Below are 22,408 nucleotides of genomic sequence, written 5' to 3' on the forward strand. Positions count from 1 at the left end.
TCTGTACCCATGCTCAAGTACTCTTCTAATTGTGAATACTTCAGTCTCGCACAGAAAATTTTAATAAACTATTATGTCCACATGAAGATATTACTTTATGATGTCAAAAAGTACTTCTTGGTTGAAATTATATTGCGGGCAGTTTACACGCAATTATGCTCATTTTTTTTCCCTCTTGCAACCCTAGTTTTCTGTCCGTGTTAACTATTACAGATTGGTTAAATTTCCTTAGATGATGTAATAAGGTTCTTATCAATTGAGAATCTGTACAAAAAAAATAGATCATGGGCATAATAAAAAAGGGAGGAATATATAAAAATATTTTGCTGAAACACAAGTCATTGACAAAAGGAAGAAACCTGAATATAAGGTTTTTAATAAATTTATGAATTAATCTTTTTAGTGGAATTTCCTTAGTAATAATACATACAGGTTTACATAGCTAGAATGAAAGATGAAGTAGTTTACATTGTGCCTGGTGTTTTACTAGCTTTATTGATAAAACAAATGGATCTATTCTCATAAGGAAATACCAGACACAGAAATGAAAGTAAACATAACATAGTCAATAAAGTTCAAATAAGTAACAGAGAAATTAATTGAAATTGGATGATTTTTCTTTTAGATATATAGTTTGAGAGCCAAATAAATGTATCACATTGCAGGGGTCCTCACTGTAGGGAGCTATTATATGACTAATATTATTCTCCTATCATTTATCATTAGTCTCATTAAATATATCACCACAAATGCCAAGTAAGTAGGGATATATTTAAATTTTAGTGCACTGGTATGTCAGATATTACAGTATCTATGACTTGTTAAAACACATACTTTTTGCTTTGCTCTTACAATCTTTAATAGCTCAAATTGAAAACTTAAAACTTAATGTTTAACATGATTTATTTTTTCATTCAAATGACCATACCTTTGAGCCTATAGGATTTGTAGAATAGTAAAAGTACAGGCCCAACTCATTTTTGAAACTTTGCTAATATTCAAGAAATGTCTAAACATATACTTTATTTTTTACTTGCAATCTTTTTTTCCACTTATTTATTTTTCCATTTCTCAGAACTAATCTGTTCTGCAAAGCATGACAGCTGACGTGATAGACTGCCTGTTATGCAAAGATATATTTAGATAAATTTTAAAGGACATATTTTTAAATTTGTCCCTTAAGTCAGAGGAAGTGGATAGTTCCATTGAGAACAAATTGTGATTTCAAAAATATTACAGTTGTATTCAAATGGTGCTGGCTTCTAAGATAACAATAAAAAAGTACATGCATATTTCTTTATCATGTAACATGCCTTCATTAAGTATGGAAAATGAGTTTTAAAGAAACCAACTCTCATTTTTTGAGGAAGTTTCCATTCTTCCCTTAACTACCTAATAATTGGAAACTAAGAAATACTAATAATAATTACAAGCATTCCTATAATTTTAAGCAAAGTATTTTTTGAAATAGATATTTATAAACATAATTAACTCATGAAAAAATAAAGGCATATCAAAATTTTGTCCCCACTTATCTTTCAAAACAGTTTTCTCTACTTTCTCTCAAAATTTTGTCTTTTCCCAATTAAAACTCTCTTCACATTAAAAGTTGTAGTTCAGAGGTTCAACAGAAACCTAAATAAGTTTTGGAAACAAACAGTGTAAAATCATTTTATTTATAAAGCTAAAAGCTCATTTGCCAATATCTAAATTCTGGTTGGAGTTAGGAAAGTGATGTTTGTCCTTCATGATAATCCAAGAATTCTCCTGCTGATATTGTAGTGATGTGTGTCTTAATATATTAATTTGAAAGTTCTGACAATCCAAGTCACTTTACATTTTAAATTTATAGCCAAATATTGACCCTACATAGTATATGGATCTCATAATAGCTGCATAAGAACTAAACACATTTAGTAGATAAATTTCTTTACAAATGAAGAAAAATTTACAAGAGAAACTTAATAATTTTTAGGCAAAGTGTAACAAGTAATTCAATCACTCTTCAGTTCTCCTCTTCAACATGCTTTTTTAAAAGAACAAATTCATAATTAATTCTAATGTTATTTATAATATAGGCATTTAATAATTGGCATAAAACTTTCTCTAGTTATATTTAAAATGTTTAATATACAACTAAAACTGTTATATGCTAAAAATAGAAAAATCATCTTTTAATCTAATGATTTAATAATAAGATTGAAAATTTTTATATCTTTAAAGTCCAACTTTTTAGTTCTTCAAGCTGTGATTAATCAGTTTTTCCTCTTGTGATGGTTTATGCCTGCATTTACCACATCTCCTTGGACTTCTGCCATACCTAACCAATATATCAATAGTGTGCTGCTGAAAAATAAATGGAAAGCACCTTGACCAGGCTATAGAAAGAAAAGTGGCACAGAGCAGTGGTCAAGCCGAGGAATTTCACACATGGAGCCAGGTGCAGTGGGAAACTGAAAAGCTTATGTGGTTCTCTGTGCAGCTGCCTTCGTGCTTAAAGCCCTTCTGTGCACAAGACTGGTGACTGCAAATGGCTTAGAAAGGAGAAAAGCAAGAAAGCGAAAAAGAGAAAGAACAGAAAAGAAAACTATTCATAAAAGAGTAAACAGAAGGCATATCCAAATAAATAAATGCGAAGTAACACTGACACAGGAAAATAAAAGTAAGAAAATAAAGAAAAAGGAAGTTTGAACAGGTAAAGCGCTAAGCTAAATAGTGTGGATTCTGTAGTATGAGATGAGCTACAAACTGCAAGGAAGAATTCAGAATTTTTATCTTTCTAATATTATTTTTCCTTGATAATTTAATCTTCCCCATTTAAAATGTACTTAAGTGGGATTTGCTTATTGGTATGATATTTTCATATGCTTAACCTGGAAATAGAAGGGTTATGAATTATATTACCTCATTTTGCAAACTTGGAAGATCATTATTATCTGGCTTTACCAACAAATAAAACAGATTTATTTGAAGTGGGCTTAACTTTTTAAAAATATTCTAGCTACTGACAGTGCAATTTACAATATACAACATCAGTATGGACTGAAAAAAGTCATTAATTAAATGCATTTAATTTTCTATATTTAGGACTTAAAAAAATAAAACACTTAAAATCATCCTTACAATAAAATTAAACATTAAATTTGATCATAATTGAACACACAAAAGTGCAATTACTTACTATAAGTGCTTTATTACACCTAAAACAGCTTTTAGTGTGCCCAGTAGGTTATGGTTGCCCTGTAACTACCAATGAAGTACACAAATGGATTGGTAATTCTGTAATTAATACTTTTACATGTCCAAGAGCTTAGGGATCAGAGAAAATTTACCATTTTGATAAAGAAAAAGAAAAACTGGCTTTTTCAAATGTTTTCCAGTAAACACTTTATATTTTAATATTGCTTTAAATGCTTTGACATCTCAAAGAATTTGAAAGAAACATTACCAAAATGGAAATACTGAGTGTCTTTGTAATAAAATAGCTAGTGGGAAGACATCAATAAGAATATATTCCCATCTATCTTCCAAATTTAGCCCTTTCTGCAGATGTTTATTGGTTTCTCGCTCTTCGGTTAGGTTATTATGGCTCATTATGTCTAAGGGACTAAACTAATTGAAATGTTCATTGAGATTGGAGTGCTACAGGAAAAACAAAATGGGGTGGGTGGGAAAGAAGAAAAATGCATTTAAAAACATGTAGCAAATATTCCTTTTTTATATCAGACACTTTGTTTTAAAGGGCTGGTAGTTAAGTTGGAAACTCCCAAGAAAGACTAGAAATGGACAATTCTGCATGTATCTTTTTTTTTTTTTTAAAGAAAACAATCAATCATATACAATATATAGGGCAAAAATGAAAGGGACTTTGTACTTGCCTATAAACTTTTGGCAAGATCTGGTTTGTTGTCAGGTTCCCAGACACTAAATAGATGCTCTGTTCACTTAGCGTGAAGGCCCGCAAGGGGCAGGGACCTCCGGGGATTCTTGGCAGTTCTCAAGTCTCATTAGGTCTGCATATTAATGACTTGCAGCAATATAAAGAGACCCTTGAGCAGCCTTTTCCCCCTTCATCCTGCCTGGATTTCCCAAGGCTAAGGCAGCCTCAGACACAGCACACATTGGCCAAGTGAGAGGCTTGTAGCAACCACTGCTGCCAGTCCACCATGGGGTGTACACTGCCCTTTGACACACTGCCTCAGCACCGTTCAGAGGTCGCCCAAGTGTGTTAAGGAATGGATGCTCTCGAGGAGTAATGTCACCTTAAAATAAAGATCTCATCACTCCAGGCTAGTATTACTAACCAAAATCAAGATCAAATCTCAAGAGAGCTGAGAGGAATCCAGAGACAGTCCAATGATGAATATTTTCTAGAAATATTATCACAAAAATCAACTAGCCTTTCCTTTCCCTTGTGTGTCAAATAAACACTGAATTAGAAGAAAATAGTTAAAAATTCAACAAGCACCCTGCCTAGGTGAAATCCAATGAAGTAAACAGAAAACCAGAAGTTTATGAAATTTTCATCTTAAAAAGCACACTTCATTTATTTTTGGATTAGTAATTGGAACTAACAGGTAACTATTAAACTTAAAGGTGGAACTTATGTAGAGGAAATTAAAGCAGAATACAGCAGACAAAAATATTACACTGCAATTCTCATCAGTAACTATCAGGAAGCCCACATACAAAGACACTCAGAGCCAACTCTTAACAGAACACAAAACCTGTAGAAAATACAAGGAAACCCAAAATGCTTCGGACAACATACATTACACATGTTTTCTTGTGTCCTGAAGCTTAACGACTCAAGATTGGAAACCCTACTTTCAACCCACCATGACTCACAGTCTGCTTTCCTTCCTTCAGTCCATACTTGGTGGAGCACAAAGTACATTACTATGGAAAGAAGGAATTTGGATTTTAGACCCCAATCATCCATTTATCTTCTGTGACCTTGTACAGCTCAATCAATTTCATTCATCTTCTGAGACCTCACCCATAAATAAGTCTAATAATACCTTAATTAACTGAAGACTGAGGACTGGAACCAGATGAGAGATCTATGGTTTTCTCTATGCAATATAATTCCACTAAAGAACATTACATATGAAAGATACTCAACAATGATTTCCTAATTTCACCTCTCCAAGGGAATTTCACATTTTTATAAACCTCTTTGAACCTACAACACAACGTAAGATGACATCATCTTTCTGTTGAGTTGCCAGAATTAAACTGACAGAAAGTTACCTAGGACACCATCTTTTCTAGATTCATTTGGGGAGAAAAAAAAAAAAAAAGTCAAAGTCAGCACTTAGATAGCCCTTTGATCACACTTACCAGCTGACTGGCCCCGGTTGGTGGCATCATGATCACTATCTCCCTGTTCACTGTCTCCATGACCACTGTCCTTAGAGCTTACTATGTCAGCTTCTTGGAATGCAGAACTAGAAGTACAAAAATGCCAGTATTAGAATAAAAAAGGTGAAGAAACACAGAAAACATTCTTCTGCCACCACATGGTCACAGATGTGTGCTGCAGACTCACAGACCTCTTGGTTGGCTTTATTTCTGCATAAAGTTAGTTTTCATAATATAAGCCTACCTCTTTGAAAATTGATCATGGTCAACTTCAGTACTTAAGACACGTAAAGTTTAGCCATTATTATATGATTGGAGTAAAATATATATTTACATCTCATTCATAAAACAGATGTAAATATACATCTAAAAGTTATAAAAACGATCACAAGCCATGTAAGCAATTTACACCGACAAAAACATTTTGTGAATTGTATATAAATGAAATATGCCCTTATAATAATGTGTTATATAGGAAACATAATATCACCAGCATTTTTGCCCTGCCTGAATTTAAAATACTTTATATACTTTATATTTTAATATCAAATAATATACCTACTTTCTACATTTTTCTAGGTAGCAAATTGTCCAAACACCATGCTAGGGGAAGAAAAGGTCCATACCTGTTAACTCGGCGAGGTCTGTCAACTAGATAGCTGAGCTCTGCTCGCTGGTGTTTAGTCTAGGAAAAAAAATAAATAAATCAAGAGCATTTGAATGCTAAGGGTTTAACTTATAGTCTGCATTTGAGGTTAGGAATAACATCTAGTTTAAGTAATTGTGTATACTTTTATGAATTTCCAACCTTTTCTGAGACCTCAGTCTAGTGATTGCTGGGTAAGGGCAGGGAAGATACAGAGTCGTTTGGGTTCAAATTTCTTTCAGTCAGCTGTAAAGGTTTAAAAAACACTGGCCAACTTTAGATGTGTTTTCTTTTTCCTTTTCTTATTCTTTTCTCTTTTTTTCTTTTTCTTTTCTTTTCTTTTCTTTTTTTCTTTTTTTGTAAGAGAGAATGCAATTGTCTTCAAAGCTGGGGCTCATGAACTATTATCACTAACAGAGTTAATCTAGTTATACTCTGCAGACTTCAGTGGCCTAAAACGTGTTTAGATGCATACTGGTTGACACAAGAAAAACAGCACGCTCAATAAGCAAAAAGTTTGGATATTTTATGGAATTATTTTGTTGTTTATTTTCAAAATGTGCTTTAGATACAAATGAGCTGTACAAATATATTCATGAAAGTCAATGAGTAATATGAGTAATACCTAAGACTCAAATAAATAAAATAAGGAGCTATCAAGGAGTTCAAAATCCTGCCCACCCCCCTCAATCATCTCCCTCTCCAAAGGCTTTCTGTATTCTTCTCTCAGGCTCCACCACCCACACACCTTTTCCGGTCCAAACTTTTACATGAACCAACTCCATTCTCCCCAGTACCCCCCATCGAACTTTGCCACTTCTCCATCTTTTAAAAATAAATCGAAATTGACAAGCCAAATTCTTTGATGAAGAAAGCCAACAGTAGTGATTTACCAAAAACAGTGGCAAGAAGGTGATTATTAGCCAAAAAAATATTTAAAACAACAATCGTTGAAGCTTTCCTTTTCTTTACTCTTACAGGGGTTTGTGCCAAAGCAACTTCATTCAAATTCACACTGTGTGGGCGTTCGGTTTCAAGAGCGTCTGTAAATGCTGTCCAGAACAGAACTGAAGGCTTTTTTTTTTTTTTCCAACCCAAGTTCAGAGGATAAGGATCTAATAACTTGTTCACTAAAACATGCATTCGAGTTTAGACAACTGTGTAAAGTTAAACAATTTATAGCTTACTTGTACACGCGACTGAAAGCAGCATAAACAAAGCAAAATAGAATCAACTTTATTAACGTCTGGGACAGAAGCGAAGAGCAAAAGACCTTTGCCAGGGCTAGCAAGCCCCTCCCCCACATTTTCCTCTCCCTTCGCGCAGTTTCCCTAATAGCCCCAGGTTTCCAAGAAGGGAAGGGGACGACAGAGGGTTAAGATTTTAAAGGAAACAAGGGAGAGACAGAGGGAGGGAGTTTCTAAGGTGGCAAAGCACCAGGGGGAGGGAATGAAAATAAATGTGGAGGGGTGGAGCGCAGAGAATTAGGACCAACGCGAAAGTTGGGTTACACACGGAGGGGTGGGAGAGGGTAACCCCACATCCAGGACTCCCACAAAGATACAAATAAGCTAATATCCTAAATATAAATACATAGTGCACCAGAGATACAAGGGCCGGGCTAGAGGAGGCTTTCAGATGGAGGAGATGAGAGATGGTGGTCCTTTCGCTTCAGCCTTACCTCGTTGGACAAAATGCTTCCATTGGAGATGATGTCTGGTTGCTGGTCGGTGTAACCGGTGACGATGGCCCCACATGGATTGTGCTCAGTGTCCGTACTCCGAGAAGGGCTGCAAGGCTTAAGGAACATCAGGTCGGTCTTAGCAGACTCTGGGGTCAGGCAGACCTGGTAGCAGTAATTCTGGTTGTGGTGATGGGAGCCAAAGCCCCCAGACTCCTCCACGGGCACCTGGGCAGGGTTACTTGGTACATTGGAGCTCTGCACCAGCATTATGTCCGACTTGCTGAGTTTCTTCTTGCGCGCTCGGGCTTGGCGGCCACAGCAGGTCGAACCCCCGCCACCGCAGCAGCAGCAGCACAGGCAGCAGTCGCTGGCCAGACACGTGTAGATGTTGAGCTTTTTCTCTTTTTGGCAACGTACGGCCAGCACGATCATGGCCAGCAGGAAGATGAAGGACACTGAACCCAGCGCAATGATGAGGATGAGGGTGAGGTCTAGCGAGGTTTCTCCGCTGCCTGAGCGGCTGGGGCGTTGGTGCTCCCCTGACCCGCCGCTTCCGCCCCCGCCCCCGCCCTGGGGCTCCACTGCGCTATCCACGAGTTGAACCACCAGGGTGGCAGTGGAGGACAGGGGCGGCTGCCCGTGGTCTCGCACCTCGATCACCAGCTCATAAGGCCGCTGGGGGTCGCGCTTGGTTGGAACCCGGCGCGCTGTGCGGAGCTCCCCTGTGCGCCAGTCCATGCGGAAGAGGTTCATTTCATTGCCCCGCACGATGCTATAGGTGAGCCGGGCGTTCTCTCCGTCGTCCGCGTCCACCGCCGCCACGCGAGTGAGCAGGTAACCCGGCTCCGCCGAGCGGGGCAGCACTTCGCGGGCTGGAGTCCCGTTGCGCCCCGGTAGGGGCGCCACGATGGCAGGGGCGTTGTCGTTCTGGTCCACTATGAGGATGTTGACGGTGGCGTTGCCCGCCAGCGCCTGGGGGCTGCCGGCGTCCCGGGCTTCCACCTGAAAGCTGAAGTCCTTAAGCTGCTCGTAGTCGAAAGACCGCAGAGCATACAAGTAGCCATTCTCAGAGTTGATGGACACGTAGGTGAAGACGCTCATGCCCTGGATCTGGCACTCGAGGATGGAGTAGGCTAGCTGGGCATTGGCCCCCTCATCGCGGTCAGTGGCGCTCACCGCATAGATGTAGGCGCCTGGCACGTTGTTTTCGGTCACATACACGTCGTAGACCGGCTGGCTGAAGCGCGGCGCGTTGTCATTCACATCCGACACTTGGACCTGGATTGACTTACTGGTAGAGAGCGCCGGCTCGCCCCGGTCCCGGGCCACCACGGTAAGGGTATAGGAGTCTCCAGCCTCTCGGTCCAGGGGGGCCTCGGTCACGATGGTATAGTAATTTTTGAAGGAAGACTTGAGGCGGAAGGGCACGTCCCCCAACAGCTCACACTGCACTTGCCCATTCTCTTCTGAATCGCGGTCGGTCACGCTGAACAGAGCTACCACTGTGCCTGGCGCCGCGCCCTCGCTCACCGCCTCCTTCACGGTGCTGAAGCTGATCTCCGGCGCGTTGTCGTTAGCATCCAGCACTCGCACGAGCACCTTGCAGTGCGCAGGCACAGCGTTGGGGCCCAGGTCCTTGGCTTGCACATATACCTGGTACACAGGGCTCTCTTCGTAGTCCAGTTCTCCGCTCACCTCTAGCCGGCCGGTGCGCGGCGAGAGTCCGAAGAGCTCCCGAGCCCGGGGTGAAATGTGGCTGCTGAAGGAGTACACGACTTCACCGTTCTGGCCCTCGTCGGGGTCTGTGGCATTGAGCTGGATCACTAGCGTACCCGGGGGCGAGTTCTCTGGTAGGGACACAGTGTAGACGGGTTGGTCGAAAGCGGGCACATTGTCGTTGGAATCTAGCACTCGGATGGTGAGTAGGGCCGTGCCGGTGCGCTGCTGCTGGGGGGGTAGGCCTGCTCCCCCACCGCCTCCTCCTCCTTCTCCTCCTCCCCCTCCTCCTCCGTCCACCGCGGTCAGCACGTAGCGGTGCACCGCTTGCTGCTCCCGGTCCAGTGGCTTCTCTAGCACCAGCTCAGCGAATCGGTTGCCATCTCCCTGGGTCTGCACGTCCAGGGAGAAGTAGCTGTTGGGGGTGATCTCGTAGTCGCGCAAGGAGTTGGTTCCCACGTCTGGGTCGAATGCGCTCTCCAAAGGGAAGCGGGTGCCTGGTGTGGCGCTTTCAGAGATTTCCACAGTCAGATCTGGCTCCGGGAAAGAGGGAGGATTGTCATTTATGTCAAGCACCTCAATCTCCACCCGGAACAGTTCCAGGGGGTTCTCCAGGAAGACCTCCAGGTGCAGGACGCAGGAGGGGCTCTGCTTGCAGATTTGCTCGCGGTCGATCTTCTCGTTCACGTACAGCACCCCAGTCTCCAGGTTGAGGTCCAAGTAAGGGGTCCGTGAGTTGGCCACCGTCTGAAACCCGCGAGCTGAAAGTTTTGTAATGTCCAAGCCCAGATCTTCAGCGATATTCCCCACGAAAGTGCCATGTTCCTGCTCCTCTTGTACGGTGTAGTGAAGCTGGGAAAAGACTCCTTCCACCATCCAGAGCAAGGCAAAGAATAATAGCACAATCATCTCCAAAAGGAAGGGAAGCTGCTTCCCAGTAGCTAGTAAGCCACCCAATCACCTCCCCCACCACCACGGGAAAAAAAAAATAAATCTCAAAAAAAAAATACAAATAAAAGTGTGTTACTTGGGGGGCTCCTATGCCTTTCGGTTTTTAAAAATCTTATTCTTTTTGCTTCATTTTAAAGCTGTCCTCAATCCAGTCTAATTTTTCAATCTTAGCGCAGGAAAGGTGACAGACGTCCCCTTTCCTCATCTGTAATCTTCCTACTGACCAATTAATAAAATAACGATAATACAATAGTCAGCGTCCTTTATTCCGACAGTCTTGGCGCAACGCGGCGCTGGCAAATCCCAAGGAGGAAATTTCGATATTTCAAGACTGTCCTCGGTTTGTCTTCTTGCTGATGGGAGGAGAATGAGGAGGAGGAAAAAGAGGAGGAGGAGGAAGAAGATGAAGAGGAAGAGGAGAAGGAAGAAGAGATGCTGCTGGCACCGCTGAACATCCCTCTTAATATCAACGGCTGGCAAATGCAGGAGGGCTTAAAAACAGCGAGAGAATTTTGTGCCGGAAAAACACAGAACGGCTCTGCAGCATAAAACTTTCATTCTCTTCATTTCTCTGGCTGGATGTTCTTGACATTTTTTTTCCCTCTTTCGCTCTATTTGTATTTTTTGGCTTTCATATCTTCTCTCCCTTTGTCCTCTTCTCCACCGTCACTTGCCTCTCTGTAAATATAATGAGCAATTTTCTTTTTGCTGTTTCCTGCACAAGGCTCTTTGCTTCTAACCTGTCTCTTTTTCTTTCAGTCCTTCATTCCTCCAGCTTCAGCCTCAAAGCTTGTGATCTCGGCTGGCAGTTTCTGAGCTCCGAGCGCTCGGCTTCTCTGTTTTTGCGCAGCGCCCTCATTCTGCCAACCAATCGTCGAGGAGCACCACCCACTGAGCAAGTGCTTATTGGCCAAACCGGCCGTCAAATAGACACGTCACCGGGCAGCCAGGCCGGGCGGGACCCAACCCGCGCCTGGGCTGCCCGGGTTGAGTGTGAGTGTGTGTGTGTGAGAAAGAGAACAGCCCCGCAGGTCCCGAGGCGCTGGCTGGGGACTCTGCTGCGGAAAGTTCCCAGTCCCCAGCCGCAGGTAATGGGAAGGGAATAGAGAGGTTCCCCTGTTTGCATCAGCAAATGCGAAAACATAATAGCAACAGCTGCGGTGTTATCTCCGAGGAGCGGGATTTCCAATGATGCTAACATTCTTTTTCCTTTAAGGTATTTTCCCTGTTACTGATCATGGAAAGAAAACACCGAGAAGGAAAAAGTTGCATAGGGCCACTAATTGGCAGGGGTTGCCCAATTAAGGGACTGTAGCAGGGATTGAGAGGACGTTTAAAAAATGGCTATAATTTAGCATGTGTCAATCTAAGCCTGAGGGTCTGGAGGGATCCTGTGGAAAGGAGCTAAACGGTTGGAATGGGGTACAGAGGTGGGTCCTAAACAGCGGAGGGATTTTGGAATGACAGCTTCTATAGACGTGCTTCTGCGTTAGACGTGCTTCTTGCCTCCCTAAATGTATATACATTTTTTTTTTTTACCAAATAGATAATTTATGTGGGACATACATTTGAGCTGAAAGTGCACTGATGAAAGACTGAAGAGTTCCATTTGAGCTACTGCCTAGGAGCCCGCCATCCAAACGCTGGGCTCTGGAGCAAGGTCTCAGAGCACCACCCGGCGCTGCAAGGTTCTTATGGTATCCCTGCGCCTGGTCTGGCCAAGTGCCACTCAGCTGCCGCGAGCGCGGGCTATTTTCTGCTCGATTTTTTTTTTCTTCCGACCACGGAGATCCCTTCCCTCCCCCTCCTTGGACCGGGCACCAATTTTTGCCCCGCCTAAGGTTCAGCTCTCCGGTATAATCGCGGGGCTGCTGCGTAGGCGGGCAGGGCGGTAAGCTGGTGCGGTACACACGCGGGGCCTCGAGTGTGCACCGCTGCGGGTATTTGCAAACACGTTTGCACATTCACTGTGCTCGTATTCATCCTCACGACCCTGTGCTGGGTTCTGTGTAAGCCCCGACCCAGCCTCCCATGAGTACCGAAGGACTCGCTTGACCAGGTCTGAGTGCCCACTCCTGAGGCTCGGGGCAACGCGGTGCATCCGCACACTCAGTTCTTGTGAAGTTAAAATGCAGCGCGAACTCTTCAATGCCTGAGAGTGGATCGAATGCTAATTCTCCAAGGAAAGATATATAAATATATTTTCTATTAATTAACGGGCTGCTCACAAGGAATAGGTTGTTTATTCACGAAAGCAGCCCCTGTTCAGTTTCCTTCTCCTGCCACAGGATAGGAAGATTCCCTAGCGGCTTTCTGCTAATGAATGACCCAAGAGTAACACCACCACAATCTGCGGGAAATGGTGAGTCGTTTCAGACCCCGGGGTGTGTTGCCATTTTCTTCAGGCAGAAATTAAAGAGCATGAGTGTCCATGGGCGTGCTTGTAGTCCGAGGCATGCTCCTGCGAGTCCCGGGAGTTCCTGTCTATCGCCCCGCTCCCCTCCCCCTCCAGCTGGCTCTTTCAGGGATATGGGTCCTGCTTTCGAACGGTTAGAAGGAAAGGATGCCAGCAAAAATGGCTAATCCTTTTCCAGCTGCAGTAAATTGAGGACTGACCACAGCCAAGAGAAAACCGCTGCAGTTAAAATGATTTTAGCATCACGTCTGCGGCCGAGAAGGAAGCGGCACTGTATGAAAGGACCTGTGGATCAATGAAAAGGAGATTATAGTGTATCTGAATATTAATACGGTATTGCATCTCTACTTCTCACCCCTTCCCCCTTTTCTTTTTATTCAGATCTGCAGGGTTGAAATGAGATGTTTTGAGCTCTTCAAGCTGACTCATCAGAATCCAGGAGCCTAGTGAAAATGATGGTAATTTTCTAATGTGTTCATTTGTACGTATGAAAACACTTGTGTGTGTGCGCGCGGGTGTACGCGCGTGTTTACGTGTGAGAAATATGCAGCTGAATGACAATGCAGATCCAGAATTTGGGGGATAGATTTTCTGCTTCCAAAATGTATATGAAGTTTAAACAGACTTAGGCATTTGCTGGAAGCAAGAGAGGTTCCAGAGGTGGAGATGAGAACGTGGGGAGATGGCCAGATTTCCCTGTAAATAATCACTACATCCACTGTAACACTTGAGCAGTTTTTTTTTTTTTTTTTTTTGGTAGCTGATGGTTTGAATGGGAACTCTCTCTGCAAACGTGGGTTACAAGCGTCTCCTAGCGGCGAAAGCAGCGTAGGGCAAGCCAGATACTTGTGCTTTGGAGCCCTGGTTCTGCAGGGCTTGCCTGTTGGGGGCTCTACCGGATTTCTTGGGTCAACAAGGCCGGTGTCCGCGCCAGCGACGCCAGGCCCTGGTCCTCCAGAGATCTATCCTCAATGACTTCTAGTCTCCGCGGCGCCGACTCGGGACCAGAGGGGTGACAATGGGGTCCTCTGAGCAGAATAGAACTGCTCCGGCCCTCCGCCCTTTGAGAGGCGACTCCTTCCGAGGACAATTGCGAGATCATTTTGTTTGGAGCCAACATTTGGACTTTGGTATTAATAACCTTTTCTGCCTCCTTACCCTGGAGCCATTAAAATAACTCCACTCTGTCACCCAAGAAACAAAGCAACACTTTAAAATTGCTTTCTTAAAATGCTTTTTAAACAAACAGGTTTACTTTCTAGCTTGTGATAATTAAGCAGATCCCCCTATAGCTTTTGCTTTTCCACTCCCCCCCCCCCCAGGAAACCCCAGAATTTAGCGAGGGCATGGTTATATGTGCTGCAATTTCGATGATGAGGTTGACGACCTCTTTGAAGTGAAGAGTGCCATGTATGTCCTGCATTCTTGGACTCCCCATAGCTGGAGTGGGAAGGGAGAAGCAAATTTAGTTTACATAATCCACCCTCCGTCCCTCGCTAAGCCCCAGGAGCGCCAGCTGTCTGAGCTAGGAGGAACTGCATCCCAGAACAGAAGGGGAGAAGTTTTTATTGTTGGAGGAAGATTATAAACATCTGGGTTCTTAATTCTTGGTTTATACCGTTGTATCGATAATGCATATTTGTCTTTCCTTTGCGTTCTAAGTGAGGCAGAAATAAAGGGGGGCTAAGAATCCTTGAAGTGCGTTTTACAAACTATAAAACTAGGTATAGAGATTGCTTTTCCCCCCAGTCTTTGCTGGAAAGGGCGGGAGAGAAACAAGTTTGTTAACCAGCATTTGGATAAATGAATGTTTGCATTGACTTAAGTTGATGCGAAAGCAATTTGTTTCTAAATCCTTTTGTTATTTCAATGTGCTAAGAGCTTTGAGAGATAATATCTTTTTAAAATAAAACAAAACCAAAAAAGAATTTAAAGAAATAATGATTTATCAATAAGGAGAGTTTCAGATGCCAGACTGGACCAGGATTGTGCAAGGTGGTTTCTGTCACTTGTCATTATGAGCAAGCATAGCCCATAGTTCAAACGCAAAGGATCCAGACTACTTGCATGTTTTGTGGTAACCATGAAATAGGTTTATTTGTGGTCCTCTGGGCCAACTGAAGAAGCAGAAAGGCAAAGCTTTGGAGCTGGTGTCATGGAAGCTGTATCAATTTTTGTTTATCTTTAGTAAACAGTGAATAATGACTAGAATTTCTGGAAAAGATTTATAGCTTATACTACTATAAGTACTCAAGTATTTCTAGTTACTGTGATATAATGTTTTGAACTCAACAGAGAACAAACCAGTCCTTGTTCTTGTACTGAGAATACTAGATAGTCCATTAAGCACCATTATCTTGATATTCAGAATAGAAACAATCCTCTTCATTTTGTTTAACCTGGCTGATATTGGTGGAGCTTCACATTTCAGTGTCTTTTCAGTTATCAGGCAGGGCCAGTATTTTGTTAAACTCTAAACAGTGAATTAAAAGCACTGAATGAGCTGAAGCAGCCCACTAATGCAAAATGACAAATTGCACTTAAGCAATACATGAACAAGAAAATGATTTATGGATTTTTACAATGGCCCAAGCAAATGAAAGCAACATAAATTATACATCCTAATGTTCAGGATATCATTTTCTAATAATACTGTTTCAGGGCAGATACTATGCTCTCCTCCTTTCTATAAAAGAAACTGATCAATAAGAGAATATTTTTATAATTAAGCAATGTCTTTTGATACTGATTCAATATATATATATATATATATATGCGTATGTTGTTTCATACTAACTATATATATGTATGTATGTGTATATATATATATATATATATATATATATATATATATATATATTTCCCTCCCTGTGATTTGGGGGTGGGTGTATAATGAAAATAGAACATACATTATATTTGCCCAGTGCTTTATATATTGGGTTTTTGGTAGTAAATAGTTTTTGAAAAAACTTCAGCTGTTCCACATCATCTTTCAGAATGCAAATAAATAGATATGATTTAGTATGACAATCTTTATTGCCTCATGACCTCTTTTTCTGAAAACCATAATGCATTACCTCATTTTACCCTTTTCTTCTCTTGCTTTGGATATTGAAAAATCATATGTCCCCAAAATGTCTCTTAACCTCTTCATATTTTTTTAGCCCAACTTTTTTTTCAGAATATTATTTTATTTTTTAGTGTATTAGAGACACACTTGGGTTAATAAAAAGGTCAGTTTCACCTAAGTGGTTTTTTTTTCTTTTATCTTAGTGGACAAAATAGATTCTGTGGGCTGTCATAAGTTACAGGGGAAAAAAATCAATCAGATAAAAGTTTATGTGATTCCAATGTTTTGAGTTGGAAAAATATAAAAATCTAGTTACCTTTGAATTATAAAGAGTGGCTTCTTCTAGCATTTTTATTTAACCATCTGTGGCTTGTAGAGTGGGTATATTTTTTGAAGGCATGTACAATTTTAAGTGAAGGTATTGGGTGGTGCTTTTCTGTGTTGCATACTCAACAATGGGATACTGCTAATCACCCAGAGGGCCTTAGAATTATTATTGGGCTTAAACTTAATTATTCAGTTTTTATAAAAAAAAGAAAAAAGAAAAAAAAGAAAGAAAAAAACCATATTGAACACCAGTTTTTTTCTTTTGACAGCATTAATAACCACTCTGAAAGATTACTGAAATCAATGATGTGATTAGGATTGTAAATAAGAACTACAAGACATCACAGTTAAAAAGCCAGCTGCTTCCCTAGCAGGGAGATGTGTGGATTACTGATGGGGCCCCTCTGCAGAAATGAAGCTTTAAACCTCGAGGTCAACATAGAAGAATTTCAAAAATTAATTGCAAGTCCTAATTAAGTTTATATGAGTAAAAGAGAAGTTATCCTTAAAAAGCTCTTACTTTCCTATTTTTTTTCTTCCCCAGTGGTTTTACTTCTTATTTGACAATGATACCAAGTTAGCATAATACTACTCTCTGCTGGCAAGTGTAAATTGTTTGCTTAAGGGATGCCCTTGATTTTTATAAGTACAGAATGAGATTACCCAAATTGTGGTTGAGGTGACCAGTCACACAGCTATATTACAAAGAATTTCAGAATACTATTGGAGATGGGCACTGTGGAAAGAATATTGAACACATGTTGAAAGCTGTATTAGTAATTAGAATTACAGTAGTCAGAACAAATAATAAAACAGATACTTCCATTAAACAATACTTTCAGTTTCATTGCCTGGTTAGTATAACATTTTGCATAAAAAACTTGATTTCCACAATGTCTTATTTAAATGGGTTTATTCAAAAATTTCATATTTTTTTAGGTGAAAGTAACTAATGGCTTATTATATGTCGAGAATATTTTATGTTATAATATTTGCTCTTCCCTATCTCTGTAGGTATTATTACCCCATCATTGTAGATAACACCATGAAGGGTGTTCAGAATTGAAGGTATTCATTGGATTTCTACAGGTTCACATCCAGGTCCTGCTCATATCCTGGCTCATTTTACTATGCCATATTTCCACAGTCTAGCCGAAATAAGGCAAAAAGTAGGCTAGTTTAGACATGAGTTTCTTCAAATTTTTGTACTGGTAGGAATGCTGATTTTATCTCAGAGCACAGCATGGAGTTGAGTCATGGAAGAATTTATAAAAACACTTGAGGTGACCTGCATAGTGGTACAAGCCTGTAATCCCAGTGGCTAAGGAGTCTGAAGCAGGATTGTAAGATCAAGCCCAGTTGCAGCAATTTGGAGAGACCTTGTCTCAAAATAAAAAGTAAAAAGGACTGGTAATGTGGCTCAGTGGTTAAGTGCCCCTGGGTTCAATCCTGATACCAAAAAACAGAAACAAACAAAAAGCAAAAATGTTTTAGGGGTTTTTTTTTTGTTGTTGTTGTTGCTGTTTATTTGTTTGTTTAAATTATGGAACCAAAGTTTGAATATATTTTCCTACAAGAGAATGAGATTATAAACAAGCATCTCTTTCTCAAGCAGAAATGCCTGACATGGGAATTGCAGAATTTAATGGAGGGACATGGAAATTGATAAACCACACATGTCTAAGCAGAAGTTGCCTCTGCTTCACCACATGAATCATTCATTCCAGATGTATTGGCTAGTCTCTCAGTTCATCAGAGGTTAAAAGCAAGGAAGAAACAAGAAGTAGAACTTTGAACAATGAAAATAATGGTGTTTATTTTGTAAGCATTTCTAAAGTAGCTTTTGAAAGGGGAAATGTGTTTTGTTAGGTGAAATCCAGGTATCTCTTTATACTAATTTCTTCGTTAATGTTGCTTTGAAAAATTGTTTTAAGTAATTAATTAAATTTACTTGAACTTTAAAAATATTAAGTCATTAGATTTATTTGTAAGAAAATTAAAAATTGAAACAAGTTAGAAATAATTTTAAATTTGGAGAGCAATGATCAAAAGAAAATAATTATGACATCATTTTTATTTACTGTAAGTAAAATTGTATTAATATTTTGGTAGTAAGAACTGAAAAGAAAAATCTTATTTCTCCTAGCCGTATACACAGTTAATGTGGGCTCTATGGGTAAATTATGCATCTCTCTTTCTCATTGTTGATGGCCCTCAACTGTGGCAGATGACTTGGTAAATTATGAAGATGTTAAACTTTAGAATTTAAATTGAATCGGCTCAATTCTTTGCTTCTCCAGATATTTGAACTTGACCAAATTACTTAACTTCTTTGAAAGCCTTTGACACTCTAAATACCTGTTAAAATATGATGGTATATTCATCTTGTTGAATCATTGTGAGGCTTAAAATAAAATGATATATGTAAGTTCTTAGCCCATAGTAGACCCTCAGTGAATATTAACTACTAGTACATTAAGATGTTTTTAATGGGGTAGACTTAAGTAAATATTTATTGAGGATAATTAACATTGATTTACATGTTTTTTTTTCTCTTCATCCATTACAAACCATTTACTAAACCAGTACAAAACTACTTTTACATTGTTCCTATTTTATAGGAATTTCCAATACAAATTTGAATAGTAGATGCATATAATAATTGAAGACTAAGTACAAGCTTCAAACCATAAAACTCAATTACAAGATTTTTCCACAGTCATGTTTTATTTTAACACTATTATTTGCTTATTCCTCCTCCCCCAAACTTAAATTCTCTCTAATTTAAAAATTATATGATAAAATGATAGGTGTATACAATTTAAAAATCATTTTCGTAGGAATATAATTCTTTAATTTCAAAATACCATTTTCTTTTTTCTATGTTTCTTAAAGCTTTAGGAACAAAGGACTCACATGATCATTTATTTTCTTCTATATTTTTATTATACTATCTTAAGATATAACACTCTATTCAGGCCAATTCTCAAAATGAAAAATGAGTTAGTGAAAAGTCCATACTTACAATGGGCTGAGTTCCTCAGAAAGTCCAGTCTGAGCACATGTCTCTATAGTTTTGACTTGGTCTTCAACCTTCTCTTTCTTGCTGATTCAGCCTAGTATTGCGTTTATTTGCTAATTCTATACTAACTTTTTACCACTTGAGAATCCACAACTTTCAGAAACATACATTGGTGCTGATATGATGGGAACTCAGCCATAGGCATTCTGGAAGAATGGAGAAAAAATGTGAAACCATGGATGTGTTTATCAAGGATTTCATAATGAAATTGATAAGATGTGAATATCTAGAAAGGTTTCATAGCTCCATTAATAATATAAAAAAATCATTAAATATACATAATGACTCTAAATAGTACATAAATGGAGAGTAAAGTAAAGACTGGGTGAGGTAAGTTAAGAAAATATTTCTAGAGAAGAGCAATTTCTGTTACAGTTTTATGGACAAGAGTGGCACACATTGGTGAGAAGAAATTGTCAGAAGCAGGATAGAGGGATTTGCACCATAAGGAAGTAAAGATGGGGATTGAAGTAGGCTTTTTGTAAAGATGATAAAAATGACAAATAATTTCACTTAAGGCCAGTATGCTGCCTTTGAGACTTTCTTAAATTTATAAGGTCAGCTAGTCTCCATTTTTCTTTTAATTTATCCCCACCTCCTACCTTTAATTTGATGAAATTTAAGGCCAGAGGAGATGGGTGACACCCTCATTCAGCACTCATACCTGAATAATGGCTTGGTATGTTGTGAGCTAATAGTCAATGTTCAGTCTTGGAATTCTGACAAAACCTCATATTGCATGTTCTTTAGCATATTTGAGAAAGTTGGCTGTTGTTAATTTAATAGTAAAGTGCTGATTGCTGAATTTCTGAAGTGCTTTTTTTTTTTTTACCCTTTTCTAATCAGACTACTTTCCCGAATAAGTGTTTAGCAAGAACACGTTTATGTTCTGCTGTACAGTACAAGAGATAGAAGTATTGGTTAAACCCAAGGAATCTAACTAGCATTCAGTGGAATAGTTGCATTTTTTATGGAGTTGTAGGCCCTGTAAGTAATACTTTTTTTTTTTTTAAGATGTGCTAAGTGAATGAATGCTGGACTTTTAAACGTTTGGATATTGTTAGTCATAATAGATATTTGTAACATAAAAATTCAGTTCCAGAAGCTATATTCCCAATGGTGTATACTCAGAAACCCCATGAAAACTTACATAAGCTGGAAATTTTCACCATACTTTATTATGCATGTGTTTAAATCACTTGATGAAGCTCTCCAGATTTCCACTAGTCAACAGCAATATATCATTCTATGATGTTCTTTTGTTTTCTAATTATTTTGTACTCCATATATACTATGTTGAATGTCTAAATATGAATGAGTAGGTACAGTAGCCACTATTCTGATTCCTTTATTCTTCTTGCAAGATCATGATAACATGCTAAGAATTAATCCCCTGAGAGTAGAATGTCACCTGTTAACAGTAAATGTGTCTGAAATCACAGGGCATATGCTGCCTTAGATGGAATCAGGAAATATAATTTTGAAATATATTGCAGGGCTAAATTATAAAGAAAGGTTAGTCGATTGGGTAGATTCAAAGTGATGTCTGTAATTGCAAGCCAGAAGGGACACAGTCTGTCCTCTCACTCTGTGCTCTTGATCCTCCTGAAATGGAGATATTTCCATTCAATAAGAGGTTATTGGGGGGTTGGGAATATACCTCAGTTGGTAGAATGTTTGCCTAGCATGCACAAGGCCCTGGGTTTAATCCCCAGCACCACCAAAAAAAAAAAAAAAAAAAGGTGGGGATTATTGGCCAATAACCAAAAAGTAATTTCTGTCCTCCACCCACCCCCACCCCTGTTGATGGCTAACCTTGCTTATTTGTAGTTTAGGTAGTATGAAGTTTGGAAGTACTTACTTTTGCAATTCAGCTAGTGATCATTTTATACATACCAGATTGAGAATAATTCTGGGAGGTTAAGTTGAGCTTGTTGGCAAGAGTGAAAGGGTTTAAGTGGAAATGTAAAACACATGCACACTCACACACACATACACGTGCCTTAGGAAGAAGAGACATTGCAATTAAACTATGCTTTTGGACATAATATAATAGAAAGAGCTCTTTGGAAGAAAATCAATCATACAAAGTTAGATGATACCATATATAGAAGTTTCCTTTGTTAACAGAGGAGAACTTGCACATGCTGGGGAGAAGGAAGACTGGTTTTGCTAGTTTACCAATATACAGCAAAGAATTCTAGATGGCTTTGAGTATTAGATACAATTATGAAACCGTGGGAAAACTAGGTGTATATTGTGTCAAATATTTATATCACTCCTGGTGTGTTTCTTAAAACAATGCTTAAACTTGTGCCTTTCAGCACTACTCCCTGTGGCAGGAGGAAACAAAACAACAATACAACAACAACAAATACAACAACACAACCCAGAAATACCTGAAGGACATGAGAAGTGGGACGCTTTCCCCAGGATACAGTTACTCCCTCCTACCTAGCTCTCTTCACTACTGATGATGGTGACTGATGGAAATTCTGGAAATCGAAACTGAGGCTTGAAAATTTCGGACCATCTCTTTGAAAATGTAAGCCCCTTTTATCATTGATGTGGGAGAGGGGGATTAAGATTGTTAGCCTTTTTATGTGTTCTTCATTAGGAGGAGTTTTTGAAAAAAATTCTGGCTTTTGGTTGTGAGATCCCAGAGAATCTAGCAAAACTTTTTTTAAAAAAATTATTATTACTTCATTTGAAAAGATGTTTAATTAGAGAGCAGATCTTTTTTGAATTCTGAGATCTATTACTTAAACATACATAGATAGCTTTGGTAAGTTCTCTAATGGCTGGAAAACTAAGTTACTGATTTTTTAATAGTCATTTATTTCTTACCAAAATTCACATTACAATTTTTCTAAAAGTTTTTTGTTTGCTTCTTCATTTATTTGTGTATTGGTTTATTGGTCTTTATGTGATTAAGCATCATTTTTTCTAGAATTTAAACATTAGATTATGTTTATCTCAGAAAGGCAAAGAATGAGTATTCAACCTAGAACACATGTTTTGCTTATTTTAAAATGTCTAATGACCTTTGTTATCCTTCTTTTTAATAGCATGTCAGAATTAAGCTATGCCAAGATGAGAAAATTTATTATACTTTTAAAACAAATGCTTCTCCATCAAAAAAAAAGTTCCTC

At 39.3% G+C, this 22,408-nt stretch overlaps 1 protein-coding gene and 1 long non-coding RNA gene across 6 annotated transcripts in view; one reads left to right on the forward strand and one right to left on the reverse strand.

Moving 5' to 3' along the window:
• Pcdh10 (protocadherin 10) overlaps positions 1-11,191 on the reverse strand; it is a 57,530-nt gene extending 46,339 nt beyond the window's left edge. For all 3 annotated transcript variants that reach the window (XM_021734653.3, XM_005337447.5, XM_005337446.4), the window contains exons 1-3: positions 7,692-11,191; positions 5,991-6,049; positions 5,344-5,450 (exon numbers count right to left, since the gene is read on the reverse strand). In XM_021734653.3, the coding sequence (XP_021590328.1) occupies positions 5,344-5,450; positions 5,991-6,049; positions 7,692-10,319 (2,794 nt within the window). In that variant the 5' untranslated portion in view covers positions 10,320-11,191. The remainder of the gene's footprint in view (positions 1-5,343; positions 5,451-5,990; positions 6,050-7,691) is intronic.
• An 864-nt stretch (positions 11,192-12,055) lies between these two features.
• Positions 12,056-22,408, forward strand: part of LOC110599401 (uncharacterized) — a 156,187-nt gene continuing 145,834 nt past the window's right edge. For all 3 annotated transcript variants that reach the window (XR_013426160.1, XR_013426159.1, XR_005737366.2), the window contains exons 1-3: positions 12,056-12,723; positions 13,159-13,235; positions 21,581-21,801. This is a non-coding gene — a long non-coding RNA (uncharacterized LOC110599401). The remainder of the gene's footprint in view (positions 12,724-13,158; positions 13,236-21,580; positions 21,802-22,408) is intronic.

The sequence above is a fragment of the Ictidomys tridecemlineatus genome, chromosome 9, assembly GCF_052094955.1.
Source record: "Ictidomys tridecemlineatus isolate mIctTri1 chromosome 9, mIctTri1.hap1, whole genome shotgun sequence".
Taxonomy (NCBI): Eukaryota; Metazoa; Chordata; class Mammalia; order Rodentia; family Sciuridae; genus Ictidomys; species Ictidomys tridecemlineatus.